Below are 22,277 nucleotides of genomic sequence, written 5' to 3'. Positions count from 1 at the left end.
TATTATAATAATGTACTTGATAAAGTGTTAGACAAACGAAGAGCTTATAACTGAAATAATGTATCATCCACAGAGTTCAAACTAGCAGAAAAAAAAATCTTCAACTTTTTAACCCCAAACTACAATGAAAACCACAACAAGGGCTGGAGATAGTGGTAGAGCATTTGTCTAGCACACAACAGGACCTGGGTTTGGTCCTCAGTACCACAGCACCCCCCCAAAAAAAAATCATCAATAAGATTGAATACATTTAGCAAGGTAGAAATTGTTCACTAAGTTTCTAATTTTTCAGAAAATGACTTAAAATCATTTTAAATGTAAAATACAAAGAGCGAATATTATATATACTAGTAATCAAACATATTTCCAATCAGTTGATACCTTTACAGAATCTGGGACACTGTAGCATAGTCGGTCATGCAAACAAGCAATAACATGTTATATGTATTCTAATACCTAGATGAGGGGTTGACACGTGGCGATAGAGCACATCCTTCAATAGTAAGGACAACCTAGTGGGATGGGTAACTAAGGCAGACTCAGCCAGGAAATGAGTGAAGCAAGGTCCCGCCAGACCTGTGTTCTTTCAACTACCTGATATTCCCATCATAATCATCATTATCAGGATGCTCAGAAACAAAAAGAATGGAGTTTGTTTTTATATACATATCTCAGTAGAAAATCAACTTCATGATCAACCTAAAAATAATGAGGACATGGACAGTGGGAGCCTTAAATGTCAGTAAAATTCTTCATTGTAATATCAGATGATAAAAGACCTTGGGACAGGTTGGATTGTATCTTAAAAGATTCAACCCACACACACTCCCTCAGGTACCCTCAAATGACTTCCGTGGAATCACCTGGGCTGCCTATCCTTCACTTCAGCAACGACTGCGCTCCAACGTCGGTTGACTCCTGCCAGCTTGTCTTTCAGGAAGCTTCCATCTGCTGGGGACAGTCTCTGCACAATCCCATCCCCAGCTCGATTGACTGCGACCAGGCTGGGCTGGTGGCTGCTGATGCCCTCTTCAAGCTCCTGTGACAGAGCACAAGCCATAGTTAATTCCATGACACAATTCAACTGTTCTGACGCCATGCACCTACCCAAATACTGTGGCATCAGCTCAAGTGTTAGAGAAGCATAATCCTGGAAGGGTGTTTTATGTTCATAACAAAAGACATTTTAAAACAACTTAATTACATTGCAAGGAACACAGTCAATGAAATTTATCTTGAAGTTGAACCCACCCTCAGGAATGTCATCAGGCAAAATAATGTGAAATAGGACAGCTTAATATCATAAAACAAACAACAGCTGTGTACTTTGGAGCCGAAGCATCAATCAAGTTTGATTAAAGTGAATTGCTCATCTTCTTCCAAACAACTGCTTAAATGCATCTCTTAAAAAAAAAAAATTTACCCGCCATATATTCCTGGCAATACATAAATATATATCCTGCAATATATAAAGAAACTTCAATGTCCTTTTTGCTGAAACAATGCTTCACTGGTCTGCAGAAAGTTTTCAGTAACAAATTTTAAAGGGATATTTTAAAGTCAAATTTAAACATTTATCTGTACCTCCAAAACCATAAAAATTCATTAACATATTAAAGAGAAAAATAAAGCATTTCTATTTAATTCCTCATGAACCTCCTACAGAAAATACATTTTAAAAATTTAATAAAAGAGAAAATATTTTATCAGTGGTAAAACTGAAATTTACTTTGCTTTCTATCATTATTTTTAAAGATCTATTGTTATCAGAAATGATGTTGCTATTGTGTTATGTATTCCCAGAACTGAATTAGACTTACATGAGCAGCTGTCCTGCTGTAGATCAAGAAAAATTTAATTTTATGATAATTATCTGTGATACAAAGTATTTGAGGACAAAAAGTCACAGCTAAGGTATGTATATATTTTTCTGTGGTTGATATAAGTTTGGGTACAAAATTTTACAAATATTATCCTGAATACAAATTGCAAGAGAGGAAGTCATTTTTACACAATTTTTTTAAATGAGATTGTTTCTCACATTACCCACCAATGAGCAGTTTTATTTAAACTTCTTTAAAATCCTGAAAGAAAACTGTATATGAGCAGTTTTTTGTAAACCCTGGAAACCAGAAATTAAATTGGGATTAAAAATTACAAATTATAAATATACTCCTGAAAAATTAATATATGTAGTTCCTACTTAAATCTGTCTTAACAGCCACATGCTAAATACATATGCAACATTTTAGCAGATTCCCTTTCAAGAACAGAAAGCGCTCACCTGCTGATGCATCCTGGCATTGTCTAAGTCCAGGCTGCCATCTGGAGCACAGGTGTCCCCCAGTAACTCTTCAGCTTCCGTTATCCACTGTGTGAGGTCATTCAGGTCACAGTGGAACTGTCTCCATTCTTCCACAGCCCTATCAAAATGACTAGTAGACAAGAAACAAAATAGGTTTGTGAACTCTCCAGTACTGCCTAGAACCAATTTTTCTAAAAAAAAGAAATTCAAATACCATTTAAAATGAAAGCCCACAGTTGAGTGGATTCAGGGCTATTATACTACAAGGACCAATTTTTGTAGTGGGTTGTAGTTAATAATTCCTCTTAGAGAAACAAGCATCACAACAAAAGCAAAGCAAAAAGCAAATACCACCCCTCCCTCTACTATCCCCCCTAACACACACACCAAGAGAGCTTTTAATATAGAAAGATCTAGCCTTCTCTGGCTTGCAAAACCAAAAGTGATTAGTTGTAGACGTGTTAGCCTACCCAAAGTTATATATTTAACATGCAAATACCATAAATTATAAAACATGATCAATTATTCTCTTAGAAATGAAATATGTTGTTTTACTACCAGAACAATTAGTTCGAAGCTAGAACAGAAAGCCAAGACACCTCAGATGCTTCACAATTTTCAAAATTTAAATTTAAAGTCAAAAAAAAAATTTAAAGTCAAATCTAAACATTTATCTGCATGAATAAAAATTCATTAACATATTAAAAAGAAAAATAAAGCATTCTATTTAATTCCTCATGAATTTAATTCCTTATACTCCATTATTTCTATCTTACGGACTGAATTTTGTCCCACCAAAATTTACATGTAAAAGCCTCAATCTTAAAGGTGACTACTTGAAGATAGGGTTTATAAAGTGGCGCATGTCTGTAATCCCAGCAACTTGGGAGGCTAAGGCAGAAGGATTGTGAGTCCAAAGCCAGCCTTAACAACTTAGCAAGGCCCTAAGAACTTAGCAAGACCTTGTTGCTAAATAAAATATTAAAAAAGGAAAAAGTGGCTGAGGATATTGCTCAGTGGTTAAGCACCATGGTTCAATCCCCAGTACCAAAAAAATAAAAAGAACGAGAAGAAGAAAGAAAGAATATGATCAATACACTAGAACCAATAAAATAAGATTCAACACTCCAAGTAAATAAAACCAAGTAAATAAAGAAAATAAAGCGATAAAGTAAAAGACATGATAGAGGAGGCTTTTCTAACAAAAGAAAAGATAGTCCTGCACTTACAATTTTGAAAATCCCCTGGAATAAATTGTTTCCCAAAGAAAACATTTTTATAATCAAGAAAATAGTATGTGTGTCTGCAATCAACATTATTAATAAGCACAGTTATTGAAGTTCCACCACATTAGCAACATGCACATATGCAAATAAGATAATTAAAAAATAAAAGTTACCATTATATATACCTAGTATGTTGATAAAATGAAAAGGCCAACAAAGTCAACTTTATATCAATAGACACACACACTCTTACACACCAGGTACAGAAAAAAGGTAACATATACCATATACTTCAAAATAAAAAAAGAAAAGTGTATAACTCTTTTGTAATAGTCCTGATGAGAAAGTTTTACCAACCCTTCAAACTTTACTGATCTCAAAGGAAACAAATAATGAAAATAATTTCAAATTGAACACTCTCCCATGAATTATAAAATGATTACAAGATTTCACTGGAAAAATACAAAAGATTTTTAGAATAACTGGTGGGAAAAGAATATTAATTTCAGAATAATTTGGGAAAATTTATTGTACTGGATGAATAAATTTGTTTTTAAAATGAAAATATGATATTTGCTTTAAAATAATGGTATAATTAAGACAGAATTAGCAAAATTAAATAAATATGAAATAAATATATTTTAAATTATAATTTAAAGGAAGTGTCACCAACAAAAAGAGATAAATTCATTCAATAAAAAGTAATGAAAATGTTGGTTGTTCCTTTAAGAAAAATGAAGCTAAATAGAGCTAATCAGTGCTTCTTAATTCAGGCGGCATAAAAAATTAGCTGAAAAATGTTTAAGAAGTGCAAATACAGCCAGGCAAGATGATTTATGCCTATAATCCCAGCTACCTGGGAGGCTGAGGCAGGAGGATCAAAAGTTGGAGCCCAGCCTGGGCAACTTAAGAAGACCATGTCTCAAAATTTTAAAAAAGAAGGGGGCAGGGGGCTAGCAGCACTGCTCAGTGACAGAACCCAGTACCAACACAAAAGAAAGATAGAGATGCATGAATCCTACTCATGCTACTGAAGTTGGTGTATAGTACATACCAAAATAAATTTCAGATGGATTAGATTATTAACTGTGCATTTTAAATTAAGCAAATAAAAAATTGAGTCTTCTTGTTGTTTGCCAGGGTAGGAGGAATTATTGTGGATTGAATCAGTGGGTACTTTACCAATGAGCTAAAACCCCAGTCATTCTCATTTTTTATTTTGAGACTAAGTTGCCCAAGCTGGCCTCAAACTTGAGGTCCTCCTGCCTCAGCCTCAGGTCACTGGGATTACAAGCATGCAACACTGTGCCTGGCTAAAAAAAAGTTTTTTAAGTGTACATAAATATTTGCTTCACAGTACAAAGTTAACTTACATGCACATAAGTTTCATTTAAATTAATGAAATCACAAAGAATTATAAGAGAATTACATAAAATTTTCCACATCTCAAAAAACCACCATTAGCAAAATTAAAGGACATAGAAAAGCTATGTCCACTTAAATAACAAGAAATAAAACCATAAATAGCTTCTATCTTTAATGAAAAAAAAAAGTTTTTGCAAAAATAAGGAAATGGTATATCATGGTTAAAAAAAAAGAGCAAATCTGGGGCAAAGAAAACATATATAAGAATATTCAAATCTCACTGATAACAACAAGGTGAAAATAAAACTGAAATGGAACCTATTGCTATAAAATTGGCAAAGCTCTTTTTTAAAAATCCTGTCAGTATTATCCAGGGTTCAAAAGGGAAGAACACATTCACGAAGACTGTCGGCAGAAGGACAATAATCCAGGGCTGGGGTTGTAGCTCAGTGGAAGAGCACTTGCCTAGTATGTGTGAGGCACTGGGTTCGGTTCTCAGCACCACATTTAAATAAATAAAATAAAGGTCCAGCAACAACTAAAAAATATTTTTAAAAAAATAAGTACAGTAATCCAAAGTCTTAAAATGTTACTATTTTTTAAATCAAATTTGTCTTCATCTAATAATCGAGTCTATTTTATAAGTATGGTTAAGGATGTACTTAAATGGATATTTTCTAAATGTACAAAGAGATGATATTAAAAATCCCATTCAAAGGAATAAGGTAAAGGTATTAAAAGCTATCCTCTTGAGGGTTGGATAGTCACATGAAATATGAAAAAAGGTAAAAATGATGCCTAGTTTCTGCATCTCTGAAGTTTTCCAATATATTACAATGTACTGTCCTGTGTTAACTTAGCTCATATACAGTACTTTATGTTGTCTTATTTTTATTTCTCCTTTTTTTTTTTTTTTTTTTTGTACAGGGATTGAACCCAGAGGAACCACATCCCCAACCCTTTTTATTTTGAAATAAGATTCCCTTAGTTGCTAAACTTGACTTGTGATCCTCCTGCCTCAGCCTCCTGAGCTACAGGGATTACAGCACGTTGAGCTATTTCATACCTTATTTTCATTTCCAATACATTCACAGCTATTGACTAAAATTCTTACCAGATTTATTTCTACGTATTATTAGGCCTGGTCAAAATCTAGTAAGAAAAAGGCTCAGAAACAATCTCTCCAACAGAAGATTATAAAAGGATTATAGATGGACTCTGTCACTGTCTTTGGTCTTCACCCACATTAATCAAGTGTATCCAAAAAGTATGTGCATTTTAGTAAACTAAAAACCTTTTTTAATTTTTTTTAAATGGGTACTATTTAAATACTAAAAATTAAAAGTGCTTGCATATTATTAAGACACTATGTATGTCATCTATTCATGATCAGTCTCCTCTTTAAGGGGCTGTATTCATAACAACTTATTAAATAGGCCAAATTTCAAAAATATGAAACAAATTCTCTATATAAGTAAACTGTTTCATGGCACATGAACTTGTAGACATATTTTTAGATATTAAAATTAACTTAGCTTGTACATACCCTTTACGATCATCGTACATTCTATTAACTCTGTCCCACTTTGCATTCAATTGAGTCAGCATATCTCTGATCTGAATGGCTTCAGATCCCGAGGCTTCAAGAATAACATCTGGTTGCTGTTCATGAATAACTGCAATCTGCTCCCCAAGTTTGTCCAGTTGGTCTTTGATATTCTAAAAAACATATTGTCACGCATTACCAAAATCCAGCAAAATGGTAAAGAATCACAGATAACCAAAAATATGTATTGTGTAATGCTCATTTAAAATAATAATGAGGACAAACATTGTTTTTTGTTTTCTGTTTTTAATGAACAGCTGCATTGGTCAAAATGTGAAGAATGTAATACAAATGGCAAGGGGGAAAATTTTCACTGATGTTCAAAGTGGCTTTTGGACAGGACATGAAAACCTCTGTTACATTCTGAAAAGGTAATGGAGCACTCAAGACTGGAATTATTTATATTTTCAAAGATCTAATTATGATAGTTTAAATGACAGAAATGAACTATATAAGTTATCAAACCTATCAGTGATATTATTGTGAGTTTACATATAAATGCAATCAAATTGTACAACAAAGCCTAGACAGAATTGAATAGTTTAGTTAACTAACTTAGAATCAAGATGCCATATACCATCCCAACTGGCCAATCTTAAATCATTTAGATAACCAGACAAAAGCTGACATTTCACTCAAAGGACAATCAAGTTTGTAAGATAGGAATATGTTCTGTACTTATGTTTAAGGTCTTTGCTGTTGCAAAATAAGTCATAAATGTTCATATATAAAAATTCATAACCAATTTTTTAAAAATAAAATTTTTGCTATAATTCACTGGAGAGTATAGGAAAGTTTTGTTATTCATATCCATTAATTATTCCTTGGTACAATTTTAAAAGATCTGGGCCATCTAAGTGGGCAAGATAATTCTGGCTATTCCCTATGCAGTGCCTGCACATTTACCTTCAGTGAGTCTTCCTGAAAAGAGAAGTCTTCATAGACAGTGTTTTTTAGCTCAGGAATATTAAGTGATAATTCCACATCATCCATTGTAAGTAAAATTTTGTTAATTTCAACCAGATAATCCGAGGGGAGAGGTGATGATCTCATTCCAGAAGCAAGTGGACTTGTTTTCCTCTGTTGGATAGGGATAGCCTAGAAAACATTTTTTAAAAAACAGTGCACATATTTTAAAAGAGCCCCACCTGAGTAATAGCAAATTGAGAAAAATACTAGACAATTACGTGGATGCATTCAAACCCGTGAACCAAAATAAAGAATATTAACAACAATTTTTAAAATTTTAAAACTGTATTGCTACAGAAATCCTTAATAATCTTTATTCTAATTTTTAGCTGTTGCCTGATGTTAAAACAGCTTTGATAAGTTAATGTTTGAAAAGTTTGTCTTTAAGAGCTAAGTCATCTAAACTCACTTTGCAAACAGGAGACATAACAATTCCTTTCCTAAATTGTTGAAGAAATGAGAAAATGTGGCCAATAATGAAAACTTTGTTTTCCGTTTCTTTTGCAATATTGGGGACTGAACCCAGGTCCTCACACATGCTAGGAAAGCACTCTACCACTGAACTGCATCTCAACCCTTTCTCATTTTATTTTGAGACAAGGTCCTCACTAAGTTGCCCAGACTGGTCAAACTTGTGACCCTCCTGCTTGAGCCCCCCAAAGAGCTAGGATTACAGATATGTGCTACCATACCTGGCTTATTTCACCCTTTTAAAAATATGACAATTAAACACTTCAGGGCTTCACTGATGAAAACATAAGTTAAACTTGTTTTTGAAACATCACAAGTGGGCAAGGTGGTATACACCTGTAGTCCCATTTACTTAAGAGGCTGGGGCAGGAGGATCACAGATCCTGGAACCCAGAAATTCAAGGCCAGCCTAGGCAACACAGAAAGACCCAATCTCAAAAAATAAGTTTAAAAAAATTAAAATTAACATATGAAAGACAGTGGGAATTTTGATTAAAATACTATCCAAGTAACTCATTATATACTCTTACCTTTAAGAACAATATTACATAGCATGAATATTCTACAGAAGACAATGGGTCCTAAAGTACTAAAGCTGACAGCCTTGAGGCTCTGTGAACTACTCATTTGCCCTGATGTGATTATTCTGGATCTTCTATTCAGAGCTTTCTCTATAATAAACTGTTCTCTAGGCTGGGCCACTTGTATAAGGAATTCCGGTCCTTACTCTTATATGATTATAATTTAATAAGTGCTATTTGCAAAAAGACAAAATATAGCTACTTATGAATTAAGGTACCTTCCTTAACATTTTCACTTCCATGTTAAATTTTTAAAAAGTGATATTCATCTATAAATTCAAAAATGTTAGTAGAAATGATCACAAATGCCTATTCATTCAGTTAGTGACCTTGAAAATGCTTACAATACCTAAATGAAACAATGAAACCTAAGGCTCCAGACTCAAATTTGTGAGTCAGTAACATGGTGGTCGCTTCAGAGGTCTGTATTCATTGCCTCCTAGAATTTGATGAACTACTGCCTTCATCAATTCCTGGGCAGCCAGGTAGAAAGTCTACAGGTTTCCTGACTTTACCAATAGGATTAATTATACTTCTAATATTAATTTTACTATCCTCATACCACATATTTAAATTTTAGTCAGAAAAAAATTTCTAGATATGTGTGTATATTGTCTACAAGAGCAAATTCTATTTTTAAGCAATTATAAAAGAATGCCGAAACAAATAATACATTCACCCAAGAACCACTTTTGGCTTTAATTTTGGTTTTGGTTTGGTTTCTGTGGCACTGGGGACTGAATCCTGGATGCTCTACCACTATACTACATCCAAAGCCTTTTTATTTTTTATTTTGAGACAAGGTCTTGCTAAGTTGTTAAGGCTAGCCTCAGACTTGTTATCCTCCTGCCTCAGCCCCCTTAATCATGGGGATTACAGGTGTGTGCCACCATACCTGGCAATAACCAGTTTTCAATTAAAAAATGCTAAAAGAAAAAAATCTAAAATAATGTTTTCAGGTTTTTATTTCCAATAAGACAATTTGTTTGGGAAGATCACAAAATGAGACTTAACTCTTTCATCTTATCTTTAAGGAAAAAGAAAACAACCAATGAAAGTACATATGGGTTGAGTGATATGTCAAAGGAGTAGAAGAGAAACTGGGTCCCCTTCTCCTGCATGGCTTCCTACCCATGAACCAGGATCCTGCAGACAGGCCATCTGGTCTATCCAAGACCAAAAGTGGCTCCAGACTTGGTGCCTGTAGGACATTTAACTTTGTAATGCTCTTCCTCATTGAGCATCATTAGGTATAACCGTGTGCCAAATTTTTGTTTTAAGTTTGCTCTACTGGATATGTCTGAGAGCCACTTTTCTACCTCAGCAACTTCTCCAAGATCAGGGATTCTGTGCTGCTTCCTCAGTTACATAACAGACTGTCATTCGTCAAAGCCACATGGACCTGAGGCTTTAGAATGAACTGGGGAGGTCAGTAGGTATTAAAAAGCTCTAAGTTAAAAAAAATAAATCACATTCATCAAAACTGCCTCTTTTTCTGTCCAGACTGTAAAGACAACCCAGGATTTTTCTGGGCTTTCATACTTGTGCAGAGGCAGCAAGGCAGTTCAAGATGTGCTTTCTATATTCCCAGAATAGATTTCCCCCCCAAGAGAGTAATCAATCAAAATGCCTTGAAGAAAAAAAAAATGTCCTTAAGATCTGACCTGACCTAGACTTTCCTTATGGAAAATTTTATTTTTAAAGAAATCTGCAAAGACACAGAAACAGAAAGACACTACAGGTTACTATTGAAATGAGACGGTGTTACATGATATGGCTCATCACACCAAACTTGAGTCTAAATAGTTGGAGTTTATTTTAACTGAGTATCTTATAAAATCTTATATAAGTTTTGTTTTTGTCAAACTATAGGGAGGAAAAAAACAGAACTACACAGAATTGACCCTTTACCAATTCTTAAGGATAAGAACTTTTTAGGTTAAAAGACATGAAAAAAAATTAAAAATCACATGTGGCTAAATAAAAATTTTAAATGGGTACATGTTAAAGGTAAACTAATTAGAAGATAAAAACCAATAAAATAATGTTATAGCAAATATGACAGGGGGCTAATATCTTTATTTTATAAAGCCCTCATGCATATTTCAGAATAGTTACATCCCAGTCCACAAATGGGAAAAGGTGATCTAACACATATTTCAAATAAGAAAATGAGTCCTGTAACTGTTGGCCTTCAATCTTGACTGTACATTAGAATCATCCAAAAAGTTTTTGTTTTCCTAAATACCCACATCTAGATGTTACTTGAAAGATTCTTATTGAAGAATTCAATTGAAGGCACTGCTGGTTTTGGGGAGGGGGGGGGGTTTGTTGTTGTTGTTGTTGTTTTATTTGTTTTTCAACTTCCTCAAATGATTCTAAAGGTCATAGTTAAAAACAATATTGATTTAGAAAACTATATATCATATTTGAAAATATATATATATATATATATATATATATCATATTTGTTCTAATGAAACAGGTAAATCATTTTAGTTACAATAAATAAGGCTAACGAAACCACATGAAATGCACCTGAAATAGCTTAAAGCTTTTTAAAAATTAATTTATGTATTGAAAGCTTAAAAAATTACTCCTATTTTAGATCAGTAATGATTGCTGATTTGAGATCTAAAGTTTAAAGAAGAATATACTCCTCAATAGAACACTTTCAGATAGTGTCTACATAAAAAGATTCATATTTATATAATTGAAAGTGAATATATGACAATTTTAATAAACACAAGAAAATAACTTCTAGTGTTGTCTAAGTGTGGGAAAATTAGCACTCTCCCATCTTCATTATGGAAGTATTAACTGGCATAAATTTTCTATTGGGTTGTTTGGAAAATCTAGTAAATAGCCAATATATGTACCATGTCACTGCAATAGCAAGGAATTCTAAGAATTGATCCCAAGAGGCATTAAGAGATGAACATTCCCTGGGTTCAATCCCCAGTACCAAAAGAAAAAAGAAATGAGCATATAGATACATTAAGATGAATGAGAAATGGCCTGGAGTCTCCAGGAAGTACAAGGGGAGAGAGATACTTTAAAAAGTTCCAATAAAACAAATTACTCTGATAAAATCTGATACATGTTAGAAGTGAAAAATGGAGCTATATCTGAAAAGACAATGCATTTTTAGGGTAAAAGAAAAAGACAAAATCACTCCAGGAAGTAGGAGTAGACTCAGAGGTGCCAAGATGGATAGCGCATTTAGGAAAATGTAAAGAAAAATCAGCAAAGCTCCCTACATGGAGAGGGACAGAAAACCAAAGAAGACGTAGCCTTGGGATGATGTTACACTGATGACGCTTGCACTTAAAGCCTCTGTATTTTGCAATCTTTCTGAAGTTTCTTAGGTAAAAGAATGGCACAATCAGCTATAACTTTGGGGGAAATAATTCTGAAGAAAATAAGAAGGATTGCACCAGAGTAAGAAAAACTGAACACAAGAAAACCTGAAGGGGACGCATTGTAACAACTGGGGAGAAAACCATTGGTCTGGGAATAACGGAAAAGTATAGTGAACTAAGAGATGTTAAGGCACTTTCCCATGGTCCTAGAATAAGGAGTGAGTGCTAACTTCAAGTTCAGACTTATATCTGCTTCATTCAGTTCCATGGTTTTGTTCCCTGCTTAATGTGGAGGAGGAACATGGTATGTGGGATCAAGAAATAGCTGAGAGTGATGCTAGAGTCTGCCGTGAGAGACTGGCTAGTTTTTAAGGTCATTGACTCAGGTAGAAAATAAATCAGGAAACAAGAGGGTATGGGGAAATAGCAGTCACTTTGAGACATATCACATGACTGCATCCAGTAGCAAGCCACATCTACACTGAAATCGATTTAGAGTCCAAAATCATCAAAGCAAACCAACTCCTAAGGAGTTTCCATAGAGCAGACCCTTTGGGATCACCAGACCCAGTTACGATGCAGCACTGTCAACTAAAGGCGGATCCTGTTCTTGAATATAAATCACAGTACATCAGTTTCATCTGGTTATTTATGAACTAAAAAAATTTTTGATGTGCCCAAGACCTCCACATATCAAATGCAGAACTGAAGGAGAAAGTCACTTCAGAAAAGGACTGATTTTTTTTTTCTACGTTTCATACATGATCAGAAAAGACCACTAATAAGGTTTTATTCTTCTACTTCTTTGACTCCTGCCTCGTCCAAAAATATCAGTCTATCTGACCACTAATAAGGTTTTATTCTTCTACTTCTTTGACTCCTGCCTCGTCCAAAAATATCAGTCTATCTAGTAAAATGTATTAAAGGAGGAGATAATATCCCAACAGGTTTCTTTTAAAGCATCCAAGAATATGAAATCAAACAACTCAATGGCAGGAGCTGAATAAGTTTTGTAAATGCAACCAGGATTCTCCCATCAGACCTTAATTTTGTTGTATCTTGTGTGCAAAAGTAACAACTGCAAACGGATCTTTTCTTTCCTATTGTCCTCCATAGGCTGATGGAGCATTTGTTCTCCTCTTCGTAGAACTTCCTCAATCTGGGCTCTCTCCTCGTCCATCTGAATGTTTAAAGGAAAAAATGATTCAAAAGAAAAATGCGTAGTTATTTACTATCGTCAGCAAGTGAGAGAACTAACATATGAAGTATAGCAGAAGTCATCATAACCTGAATGATAAAAATAATTCATGTCTCGCTTAAAATATTTCATATTTGAAATTAAAATATCCCAAAGCTAGTTTAGCACAAGTTACGCTAAGGATTACATAGTCAGAAAGTGTGTGGGCGGGGTGGAATTAAGCATGACTACATAAAGCACTTGACAAATCTTACACTGACACTTAGAAAATCTGGATTTCTTCAGTCATGATTGGCAGGTTATGTGGGTCAAAAACAATGTAAAAATATAATTAAAAGAGAAGAAAAAATGAGACTGCAGTTTTGCAAATCCCCTTGAACCAACCTTTTCATTATCATCACTGGATTCCGAGTGTTTTTCCACAACTTTTAACATGCTTTCTATGTCATTTTCTAATTTTTCCAAGTCAGAGAAAGGCACACCAGCTTCAAATGCTTCGGTGGTAACCAAATGTTGGTACGACAGTGGCTCTTGACCAATAAGCAGCTGTAGAAGAAAAGGGGATCTCTGAAGATGAATTCTTAACTTTCCCCGAATAACCAAAGAAAAACAGGGAGTCAAGAGAGGAATGATCATTTATTGGAACTGACTTTAATTTCATTCATTCATATAGCAACAATTTTACCCACATAGGCTTCTGTGAATTACCTGTTTTCTCCAAAGTCTAGCAGAGATGTGAGGTAGTGTGTAATTGACTATGGCTGTGTACTGGATCCTGAGAGCACATGTGAGCTTAGTAGACAAAAGCGACATTCAAAAGCCATCCCTGCCATGGCCACAGAAGGGAAAAATAGGACCCGCCACCCAGTGGAAGGACACCCACAGAATGTCTCCCAGTCACATTGCCCCAGAAGCATTTCTCTTGGACTGTGATACCCAACTATTAAAAAAAAAAAAATACTTCTCAATGCAACATTTTCAGGTTAAGCCTATATAAAAATATTTGTATTTCTATAACAGTAATCACCAAACAATTTTTTAATAAAACTAAATGCAGGAAAATGGCACTTAGTGTTGGCTAAGTGCAGGAAAACTAACACTCTCATAACCTCATTATGGAAGTATTAACTGGTCTAAACTTTCTAATGGGCTGTTTGGAAAATCTACTTAACAGTTAGATGCACAATTTTGCTACAATTACAAGGAACTCTAAGAATTGACCTCAGTGACATAATAATAGAAGAACAAATAGATAAGTCTAAAATTATCTTAACAAATGTAATAGTCATAAAGGCTCAATGAAAGTGGAAAATGAACTTAGAAAATCTTAACAGATCACCTGATGAAATACTCTGTGACCATTAAGAATCATGTCAAAGGAGAATATGCAAAACAATCGAAAAATTGATATTTAAGTGTCTCTTATGAATAAAAGCAGATATATATGGCAAAAGATTTGCAGAGGTTATTCATAGGGATGATAGTAAAATTTTTCTTTGTATTTCCTGTTACTCTATCCTGTCTTGTTCATTGTTTTTTATACCAAGAAAATCTCCCATAAATCTATTGAAAAGAATAAATTTAGATTGTACGGTAAGGAGATAAGAAAAACAAAAGCCAAAGCAAGATTTTTGTTTATTTTCTTTAAATTGTGAATAATCTAAGCATATACATAACTATGAAAGATAATTTGGCTTACTCTATCAGATACTTCAAATTAAAGCAAGGTTAGATAATGTTTATCCCTTCCCCCCCCACACACACACACAAAGTGTATCTGTCTTCATTGATAATCTCAATACACAACTCTCTAAAGATTAACAATATAAAAATGCCCTCCTGAAAAGAAACTGAACAGGAACATCACAGAAAAAGAAATACAAATGGCCAACAAATATGTGAAAAAAATGTTAAACATCTCTAGCAATTAGGGAAGTGCACATTAAAACTACACTGATATCCCGTCTCACTCCACTCAGAATGACAATTATCAAGAATAAATAAATGTTGGCGAGGATGTGGGGGAAAAGGCACACTCATACATTGCTGGTGGGACTGCAAACTGGTGCAATCATCTGGAAAGCAGTATGGAGATTCCTCAGAAAACTTGGAATGGAACCACCATTTGACCCAATTATCCCACTCCTCAGAATATACCCAAGCGACTTAAAATCAGCATACTACAATGTTTATAGCAGCTCAATTCACAACAGCTAACCTATGGAACCAAACTAGGTGCCCTTTAACAAAGGAATGGATAAAGAAAATCTGGTATATATACACAATGGAATATTAGTCAGCCATAAAAAGAATGACTTTAGACTTTTGTGAGTAAATAGATGGAACTGGAGATTATCATGCTAAGTGAATTAAACCAATCCCCAAAAACCAAAGGTTGAATGTTCTCTCTGATCTGTGGATGTTCACACACAATAAGGTGGAGGGAGGAATAGAAGGTTTGTGGACTAGACAAAGAGAAATGAAGGAAATGGAGGGGAGATGGAAATTGGAAAGACAGTAAGGTGAATCAGACATAACTTTCCTATGTTTATATGTGAATACACCAACAGTGAAACTCTACATCTTGTACAACCCCGAGAATGGGATCCTAATAGAATAAGTTATACTCTATGCATGTATAATACGTCAAAATACACTCTACCGTCATCTATATCTAAAAAGAACAAGTGAAAAAAATTAATCAATATTTTAAAAAATGCCATCCTGTGAGCACAACCAAGATCCTGAAAAACACAGACTCCTGTGATTCCTGAGAATGGCACATGGTTTAGACAACCCTGACCTCAGCTCAGCCTTTCCCCCACCAAACCATCAAAATATGCACATCTTTTCCACTTAACACTTACTGAAGCATCCACTCCATGCCAGGCCTTAAAGCACAGCAGTGGAATGCTCCCTTTCCTTCCCTTGTAAAACAAGGATAGAAAGAGAGAATGGGAAAGACACAGAGGCACAGCATCACATTGGAGCACAGATGAACACCTTTTTACAGAGAAAAGCTCTTACTTATCTTCTTTCAAAATTCATAAACCCCTTCTTTAAATTTATTAAGGCAGGCAGTACACCTCTCCGTAAAATCTAAACTCTGAAGTTAGTTGCAATTTTTGCATTTGTCTATGTATACGCAAAAAAACAAGTTGTGTTCAGTTTATATGACAGTATGACTATGAAATTATGGGTTTAATATTCATGCCTTCCTTGGGAATTAGTCTCATTATTTCATAGTTAATTTTAACTTCAAATTGAGTATTTGAAAACTTTTCTCAAACAGGTTGTTTTCTTCAATGGTAATTCCTTGTTTTCTCTCTATAGGCACAATCATGAATAAAAGGGACAAATGTTCCATCCAAAGAAAAAAGCAATTAAAGTAATTTTAATTTTTAAAAATTATGTATATGCCATATTGCCATCTATCATTTAGACACATTCCCATAAGAAAAAAAATGGTTTTCTCTAAAAATTTAATAACTTACTTTGGCACTTTTGATATGTTGAGACACCTTTTCATAGTTTCTATTCAGTTCAGCTAATTTTGGTTCTACAAGCTCCCTGCTTGCAATTCCACGTGCATTCATCAAAATAATGGCTTGATCACGGACATTTTCAACCTGAAGGTTGGCATCATCCAGCTCAGATATTAAACGCTAATTGTAAAAAGAAAAAAAAAAAAAAACACAAAATTATCCCATGGGAAAAGTCAAAATCTAACTTGTGTGTGATGCTTACTCAGAATTAGAGGTGGTTTAAGTAAATGTCTGGGATTCCTAATAAGAATCAGCACAATCAACCAGAGTAAGAGCTGTTCATATAAAACTCATTGGTGATTTCAGCTTTTCCCACCAAATAAATGTTAATAAATCAATTGCATGAGAATAACTTGAACACAAGTAGCTCAAAGCATCCACAAGAGAAAAGACATTGGCAAAATGTTCTACCCCCTGCCAAGTGTGGCTGATCTGTCTAGGCCTTGTACCTTCACGATTTCTTCCCGTTTATTCGCTGGTTTTTTTTCAATCTCATCCAACAGAGCTTCAGCCTGATAAAGCCAGGTACTTATGTGAGCAACGTTTCCATCAAATATTTCCAGCTGGTTTTGATGGTTCTACAAAGGAATTAATAAAACGCTGACACAATCACATGAAATATTTAAGATGATAATCTTAGAAGAGATTTAAAAGACCTTCAAAGAGCAAAGCGTATGTTGAATTTAAAGAAGGGTTTCTACCTCCCTGCAAAGCTCTCTTTACTGAATAAATCTCAATACTAAAAATGCACAGCTACAGCTAAGCATTTTTAAACTTGACTTAGATCTCAACACAATACAAAGTTGAAGAATAAAAGAGGAAAGTTTCTTTTTCAATTTCAAGTTTGTCTCTTATTCCTCTTTCCTAGATTGCAACTGATCTCATTATCCCTCTCAATCATGTATTTTAAAAACTCATTTATTACTATTAAATGCAATCACACTCAACCTATTCCATTCTGCTGGCTCAACAAACTACATCTGCAGAGAGGACAGGGCCAGTGTCTTTTCTCTCAGTATTGCCAGCACTGAATACTACACCTGGCTCAGAGTGCCGTCCTGTTTGCTGGGGTATGACATAAAATGTGACTGAGAGAACAAACTGGAAAACAGGAGCAAACAGCTGAGCAGATTAAAACTGGGGAAGTTGTTGAGGAAAGAAGTTAAACTTGACCACAAACAGGGGTCAGGCCTTATGATGAAACTGACAACTTCATTATATTTTATAGGAAAAAGGAAACTAGAAAAATCTTAGAAGACTTAATGAAAGGAAAAAAATATTAATCTATGACACAGAAAAATCATTGAAATAGAAAATGTGGACTAATAAATGCTATGGGCAAAAGGCTGACAGTGTGCTGCCTTCTAAAAAAGAACAGAGAAGAACCAGATGCACGGATCCCTGTAACACAGCTACATCGACTGTTCTAACATCTTTCTAAGATGTTGCCTGGAAGGAGAATTAGGAAGGTACAAACTGAAGAATATAGAAGCAAAGTCTGTAAGGATGTGGAATAACCTAGTAACAACAAAAATGAATATATAAAATATTTAAGAGCATTTTCTATGAGCAAGAACCTCAGTCCTTTATTATAATGATCAATGAACTACTCTGTTAGATGTGTACTTTTATTCCCATCCCTACACAGACGTGAACATTGAAGCTTAGTGACATTGCACAATTTACCTGGGGTTATACAGATAATAAGTCATGGGCTGGAATATGCATCTGTGATAGAACTTGATCAAAGCCCATGACCTTCCCTGCTCTACACATCCTAATGGATTGGAATAAATGCTCAAACACATTATAATTTATGTTTTTTTCTGTCTGTATCCATTACCCAGTTAATTATATGACCTAGGTAAAAGTCCTAATAGCTATGTCAGGGAAAAAGAATAAATTGTAAGTGGCAAGTATTTTTTTTCAGAGGGGAGGATGGAGGTACCATATATCCTTGTTAGTCAAAGAAGGAAACAGAAAAAACACTATGAAAACTAAATAGTCAAATTCCCACGACATAATTATCAGCATAATTATTACAACTTGTAATAATTGTCATAATCACAACAATAATGTTTAAAATCAATTGTTTACATATAGTTATATGAGACCACTACATGTTTTAAGTTTTTAATCATCACAAGCATTGTATGAAGGAGAAAGTATAATAATATCCATTTTTTAGATGAGAAAAATCAAAGCATAGAGAGTGTTTAAGTAACCTCCACCTGACTAGCAGTCAAAAATTTTACATAGGTCATGAGATGCTAGAACCCATGCTCTTAACTATTTTAGGACATTGCAAAGAAAATTAAATACTATATGACATCATTACAATGAAACAAAGTACATTTAAAAGTTAAAGTACATATTTCCATGCATGCCACAGATATTTTATTCTTTCATTGATGCACTGTGAATTCTTTCTAGTTATTATCTTTTCAAAGGCAAAATAAAGTGTAGTCTGATGAAATTAATTCACAAGCAAAACACTCCTGGGGCACACAGAAAATGGGATTTGAAATTCCAATCAAAGCTGCATTCATTTAGAATTAAGTAAAACAGAAAGGAAGAGGTGAGCATTCAATGTGTCTGGGAACATACCATCAAGGTATTGCACCAGTCCTCTGTCCAGGTGCGAACTCGGCTCCACCCTGCGCTCAGGACGCACAGCTTCTCCTCCAGGACAGGCCCGCTGCCTGTGACCAAGTTCTGGAGTGTAGCACTGCTCTCTGTGATGGCATTTAAATCTGCTTTTCTCTTTTCCAGATCCTTCAGAACATTCTAGAAGATAAAAGCACCAAGACCCACTTGATCTTTCAGAATATTATAAAAATTTATGAACCCTATACATTTTTAACTTTTCTTTTACCTATGCACAGTAATCCACGACTTCCTAGATCATCTGCAATGTGTCCAAAGTTTACAGACCCAATTTAGCAACAAGGTGAGAGTTCTTAGGTTCCTAACAAATATTACAATGTTTAAGCAAAGATCAAAGAATGCAAGAAATTGTGATGTGAAAAGTGTAATTAGTTAATTTAAGAATAAATTTTATTTATTACAAAAATACCAATCACCCTCCATCAGAGGTCTAAATAAAAAGAATCAATTTCATTTTTAGGAACGGCAAGTCGGCAAAGCAGAAAGATTCCAGAGCTCAGAATTCTAAAAATTTACAATGAATTTATCTCCTAGACCATCATGGGAACCTATTGCATGTGTACTATTATTACTCACAAGGATTATATCCTGGAACTAGGTGTCTTGATATATAATGTCATATAAACATTACAAAAATGTTTCATCCTAAGAAAATCACTGAAGAACTAACAAGTCTGTGATTCATCTTACAACCGCCGTAACAGAAAAGGGTAGTCGGGAAACTATGATAATCTGACTGATACAGTCTGAAATTTGAGCAGGCAAAGCTACATTCACAGAAAGGAAAAGTGTGGTAAAAGACTGAGTTCTCGCAATCAAAAACAACAGGGACACATAGCTACCTCACTACTGTCACTGCCCTGCACCTTTTGAAATCTGTTTCACCGTCTTAAACCAACATTTAAATCAATCTCTTCCAGGAGCTCAAGTTTATATTTGAACATCATAAGATCGCATTTTGGAAAGCATGCAAATTGCAAACCACAAGTGAGTAAAAGTTTAAACACTCACTTGGCCCCTGTCAATCATTGGTACATTTATGAGAGAAAAGAAATATCTCTTTCACAAATTTTTCACCAATAAGGAGTAAAAAGAAGACCCATAGCACACACTCTCTACTAATTCCTTCAGTGGTTATGTACTAATGGACTAAAATAGTCTGTAAGAGCTATAAGGAATAATTAACTACAACTAATCAAATTTAAAAAATATACACATATATGTTAAAGATTTTATAGCAAATAAAATACATTGAAAATAATGATTTTTGGAATAAAAATACTAATTAGGTGCAGAGATGAAAACGCCATGTAAGTTTTGCATTGAAAATAATTTTACGTAATCTTTAAGTGCAATAACACTAAAATGTTGTGAAATATGCACATTCCTTAAGTCTGAAAACATGGTATTGAAAAGATGGGTGATTATGGTACATGCTGATGTTTAATTTGTTTTATTCTAGTGAAAAGAATGGGCTGTATAATTTGTATACTTCATCTTCATGATTCAAATCTGTTATACGATCAAATGAAATTTAAAAGAGTATAATTCCAGGAAACAAACATCAGTATTTACAGTCTTTACCTGAAAAAAAAAATGGCAAGAATCAACTAGAAATAAATTTATTTGTGTATAAAAAGATTAACTATTAAATATATAAAATTCAACATCATCTGTGTATTAACTATCAGCAATTAGAAAAAAGAGAAAAAACATGCATGCATTCATATAGCAATAGAATAAATATATAGGAGCAAACCTCTTTGCATGTCTATATAATGTTTAGAATAAAAACAATCAAAACAGTATGTAGGAATATGAAGGAAGCTGGCAGAGCACAGGGGATGAGACATACCATATTAATAAAAAGACTCAACAAGATATCAATTCTTCTCCAACAAATCCATTAATTCAATGCAATTCCAATCAATGTTTAAAACAGTGCTTCTTTTAATAATTTGAGACTAATAATAATTCTTCATATAAGACTGACTATATACCAAAAAAGAAGCAAAAAGACTGGGAAATCCTTAATTATAATTAAAATATAGCATAAAATTGCATAGACAAGAACCAGGCATAGTGGTGCACACCTGTAATCCCAGCCACTCTGGAAGCTGAGATGGAGGATCGTGAGTTCAAAGCCAGTCTCAGCAGCTTAGTGAGGCCTAAGCAACATAGCAAGACCCTTTCTCAAAATTTAAAAAAAATAAAAAGGGCTGGGGATGTGGCCTGATGGTTAAACTCTGGTACAAAACAAATAAATAAATAAAAGTAAAACTACATAGATAAGGAACTGAAACATTTTACAGGATCATCAGATCAGTGCAGCAGAAAACAAGGAAGCACAACAGGTAAATAAGAAGAACGACTTTGGCATGTCATATCGGTAGAGAAAAATCACTCATTAAACAGTGCCAAGATCACTGGTTACCTATAAGAGCACTCTAGAGCCTTATCTCATCATGTACAACAAATAAACTCAGGAAGAATCAAAGCATTAAAGGTAAAAAGATGATAGTATAAAAGGGCTTGAAGAAACTATAAATATAGTATATAAACATAGTAAATATAATGTAAATCACATGACCTTGGAGTAAAGTTTGCCTTTCTAAACACTAAAGGCAGAAATAATGATGAAAAGATGGATTCCATGTGTTTAAAAGTACACATAACCATTTTTGTCTTAAAAACTTTAAAGTAAACTCCATGGGCAGCAATAGCTTTTTGTAGTCATATTCAACACACTAAGAATGAGTGATCTTAACAAAGAGCTTAAATTAAAATAGTAATCTGGGGATAGAAAAATGGCCAGAGTTATAGGAAAAGGGACATTTTTAAAGAGAGTTACAGGGGGCCTATAAACTTATAGAAAATATTCTAACTCAATAACAACAACAACAAAAAAGATGTATGCCTACTTTGATCAAAGCTGTAATTAAAGCAAGCAAATACAAATTCTCATTCATAGGTGGGACATAT

At 34.1% G+C, this 22,277-nt stretch overlaps 1 protein-coding gene across 7 annotated transcripts in view; it reads right to left on the bottom strand.

Annotated features, from left to right (window-relative positions):
- Nucleotides 1-22,277, bottom strand: part of Utrn (utrophin) — a 513,444-nt gene that overhangs the window by 293,705 nt on the left and 197,462 nt on the right. For all 7 annotated transcript variants that reach the window (XM_046450838.2, XM_046450847.2, XM_046450858.2 and 4 more), the window contains 9 exons: nt 19,236-19,415; nt 17,078-17,206; nt 16,578-16,748; nt 13,468-13,629; nt 12,928-13,065; nt 7,409-7,600; nt 6,443-6,615; nt 2,285-2,435; nt 864-1,039 (listed from right to left, as the gene is read on the bottom strand). In XM_046450838.2, the coding sequence (XP_046306794.1) occupies nt 864-1,039; nt 2,285-2,435; nt 6,443-6,615; nt 7,409-7,600; nt 12,928-13,065; nt 13,468-13,629; nt 16,578-16,748; nt 17,078-17,206; nt 19,236-19,415 (1,472 nt within the window). The remainder of the gene's footprint in view (nt 1-863; nt 1,040-2,284; nt 2,436-6,442; nt 6,616-7,408; nt 7,601-12,927; nt 13,066-13,467; nt 13,630-16,577; nt 16,749-17,077; nt 17,207-19,235; nt 19,416-22,277) is intronic.

This window comes from Marmota monax, unplaced genomic scaffold, assembly GCF_021218885.2.
Source record: "Marmota monax isolate L192 unplaced genomic scaffold, Marmota_monax_Labrador192_F-V1.1 WCK01_AAM20220418_F8-fsc00030, whole genome shotgun sequence".
In the NCBI taxonomy this organism is placed as follows: Eukaryota; Metazoa; Chordata; class Mammalia; order Rodentia; family Sciuridae; genus Marmota; species Marmota monax.
The sequence above is the reverse complement of the archived record's forward strand: the minus strand, read 5'-3'. Positions and strand labels throughout refer to the sequence as shown.